We start from the raw sequence: 3,547 nt of genomic DNA on the forward strand, positions 1-3,547 counted from the left end.
CCAGCTAACAGCCAGCTTCCCGCGAGATTACATTATGACTGTTAAATCACATCACATGGCGTTGCGAACGTCATATAAGCTCTGACCAAGTGGACCTTGGGGCTTTACTGATTTCACAATGACAATGACATTTGGACTCTATATTTTTAAATGATAACATGCCGAAAATAGACGCAGAACTTTTTCGCTTGCCAGTGGCCTTAAGCTGCACTCAAACTCTTGTCTCAATCAATACTCAAAGAACTTGGGCAGTACTTTGCACTTAACATTTAGTCTTACCAAAAACGCTCGGACAATAGTCATACGATTTGGCGATGAGTTGGCCGAGATATGCACGTTCGCGTTCCAAAAAATGTTCAGCATATTTATGGCAACTACTTTTCTCCTTCCGTACACCGCTATCCATATCAGTCGAGTTGTTGTAGTTAATATATTCGCCGTCGCCGTGCATGTTGAGCGTGAGTATACGTAAAATTTCCAAACTGGACGCCGTCGATTCGCAAGTATCCCCAACTGCGGCGCTTGCAGTAACTTCCAAATCCATAGCAGTTGCAACTGCTGACAACGTAGCACCAGAGGAAGTGCCTGCAGCTGTAGCTGCTGCCTCAGCTTGCTCCTGTTCGCTAATGTTGAATAGACCGAAGAGTAGATCAAGCGAATTTTGCTCGGTGCGCATTTGGGACGCATGCTGGTGGCAGATAATACATGTATATATTTTATGTATTCTTAGTTTATCACTAATATTCTTATGGTAGTCACCTGTAGGATATATGCAAAGTCTATGGGCTTCTGGGGTAACAGTAACGTCGGATACATATTGCTGCAGATATTCGCATTCCACTCGGTAGTGCCAGTGGTCTCTTGACTTACCTCTGGCTGAGATGGTTTTTTTCCGCCCGTAACACTTGCTTCCTTGGAGAAAATCTCGCTGCAGTTATTGGGATCTTTTAAGGTCTCCCGTCGATTCCATTTATTGTGCAAAGTCGCTATTTGCAATGCCCAATTCAACCACATGTCGGATTGTGACGACTTCCGCAGCAATTGCGTGACCTACCCAAAGGTGATCTGTTTATCTGTATGTGAAAATTTATAATTTTTTTTTTCTAAAATACTCACCGTCTGCTTGAGCACGAACATTAATTGGCAAAAGCGTCGTTCATTAATTTCCATCAGTACATTGTATTTCTGCAGTAACAAAGCATTATAAGGACTGCGTTTGATTTTCTTATTCAATGAGTGAATATCCTGGTTTCGTGACTCATTCTTTAAGTTCCAGTAGAGCTCACAAACATGTTCTACTTCTTCCAAAAGTGTATTCTGGCATGAAATTGTTTGGCAAAGTATAATGAAATGCTGAATTAGATAAAACATTATTTCAAAGAAAGCCAACGAATATATGAGTATCTACGTATTTCTATCACGAGGGTATAATTTTTACACAATTCGAATCACTCAAACTTTTATATTGTTACTGCTGGCAAACAAAATTGCATCCCTTTTCCGTTAAGTACACCCGGAGATGACATGAAAATCCCAGTTATGCAAGATTAGGCCTTCTATTGCAGGCATCTTAGTATCGCCTAGGAGGTAAATATACTGTCACCCCCATGTCGATAGATTACGATCGATGTGAATTTTACTCAATTCATCGGATTATATAAACTATTTTTAGACGATATTGATTATATGTTTGGGAATCCGTGTATATAGTAGACATATATCCTTATGCTGTAGGCTTGCTTAACATTAAATGATTTTGATTTGATGATTCCGTATCTGAATAATTCGTTCGAAAATAAGCAGGTCTTACATTGGCTACAATTGATTTATATTCGGCGCAAGACTGACATTATAGCAACATTCCCAGAATCTATCCGGAAAATTTTTTAGGTGGCAACAAAGACTCCTATATTACCCTTATATTTAGTCCGTTCCCACGTCTACGTAACCGGAACGGACCCGGATTTTTATCCAGCCAAGAGCTGTCGACGTGGCAGAACTCTGCTACTACAACAACAACGACAACAAATACTCCTATATAGTTCCCGAACTCACTGCACTGTTGAATTCCGAGTAGCCTAAATGTGTGCTGCATATATTTTAGGTCAGACCACATTTATTTTTGCTTGATAACATACTTTAACTTAAAACAACGCGGTTTTCATATACATATACAAATACTAACGAACCCTTCTCAGTTTGTTATCATCCTCTTTCCCCCACATTACATTTAATAAACCAAAAAATTTCGCTTTAGTCAAAATTTGTATAAAGGACCAATAGAACAAGTGTTAGAATACACCGCAGAGGCCATTAAGGAACCAGTTTTTATTTTATACTCACATGCTCATCGAAGACGTCGACCTTCACATCAACTGCAATGCGATATGTGACACGTCTTAACTCCTTTCCCAATTTTGTAATTTCTGCGAACGTTTGTATGGGAGGCGTTGATTTGTTGCGACAATACCATTTCGGTGTTGAACTCATTGAGTGGTTACAGTTACGATTAAATTCCCGAAGGATTTACTTGCGAAAAACTTGTATTTAAATATTTCCTTTTCCAATAAAAACTTATTTTAAAGAAGCTAAAGCCACAATCCGCTAACACAGCAGAGCCCTCATTTAACACTCGATTGAGTTGTTGGATCGATGAGTAGGTGGCCTACTCGCCCAACAACAACTGCTTGCATGGCAACCAAATGCTTAGCCGATAGGGAAACAAAGCTATCTCTTTCGCCAGCCGCTTCAAGAACAATGTGGAAATCAAGGTATAAACAGCTGGCTGGCTTTTCAGTGCACCATATATATTTTGATAACTTTACACACATGAATAAGTGCAAATCAAAACAGCACGGCTTTGTTCAATTTCATTTGGATTTTTATTTTTTAGCGTTTTTTCTCTATTGATTTTAAGTAAGATTCTTCATTTGTGTGTGTGTAATTTTTTTGTTGCCATTTTTTTGTATTTTTTATTCTTAAATATGAATAAACGAGATGTAAATATACAACGCATTCTCTCCATAGTCATAATCATCAAAAATCATTATAGCAATTATCATCATCAAAATCATTATCGTCTTCATCATCAATTATCATCGATCGACTATCACAATAAATTGTTACAATTATAGTATATTTTTAGTAGTTTCCTGTTCGATTTCTTCGGACATTCATTTTCGTACTGCACGCTTCTAGCTTTTCACAGGTTCTTTTTGCGCTCTTTTTCGTTTGTTTGCTTGCTGCCCTAACTTATATGTATAGTTGCTGGAGTTTTAAAGTTTTCTAATTTTTTTTCTGTACTTCAGTTTTAAATTTCATCAGAAATATAGTATATATAAGTATATTTGTTGTATAACCGTTACTGTCCGAAAAAATATCAATTTTGTTTGTGTATCAATATTTTATTAGATTTCATTTCTTTTTGTATTATTATTTGCTCTTCTTCTTCACTATTATTGTATAATCGTCTGTAAGTGTTCGTAATAAGTTCGTCTGTTTCCACGAATCATTGTATGTGTACGTTTATTTGTATAATATATATATA

The 3,547-nt window shown here is 37.1% G+C and overlaps 1 protein-coding gene across 1 annotated transcript in view; it reads right to left on the reverse strand.

Moving 5' to 3' along the window:
- Positions 1 to 2,490, reverse strand: part of LOC108977375 — a 7,478-nt gene extending 4,988 nt beyond the window's left edge. The window contains exons 1-4 of the mRNA XM_018947027.1: positions 2,344 to 2,490; positions 1,117 to 1,317; positions 760 to 1,050; positions 280 to 688 (exon numbers count right to left, since the gene is read on the reverse strand). Of these exons, the coding sequence (XP_018802572.1) occupies positions 280 to 688; positions 760 to 1,050; positions 1,117 to 1,317; positions 2,344 to 2,490 (1,048 nt within the window). The remainder of the gene's footprint in view (positions 1 to 279; positions 689 to 759; positions 1,051 to 1,116; positions 1,318 to 2,343) is intronic.
- Positions 2,491 to 3,547: the final 1,057 nt, after the last annotated feature.

The sequence above is a fragment of the Bactrocera latifrons genome, unplaced genomic scaffold (assembly GCF_001853355.1).
Source record: "Bactrocera latifrons isolate USDA-ARS-PBARC rearing strain unplaced genomic scaffold, ASM185335v1 scaffold_117, whole genome shotgun sequence".
NCBI lineage: Eukaryota > Metazoa > Arthropoda > Insecta > Diptera > Tephritidae > Bactrocera > Bactrocera latifrons.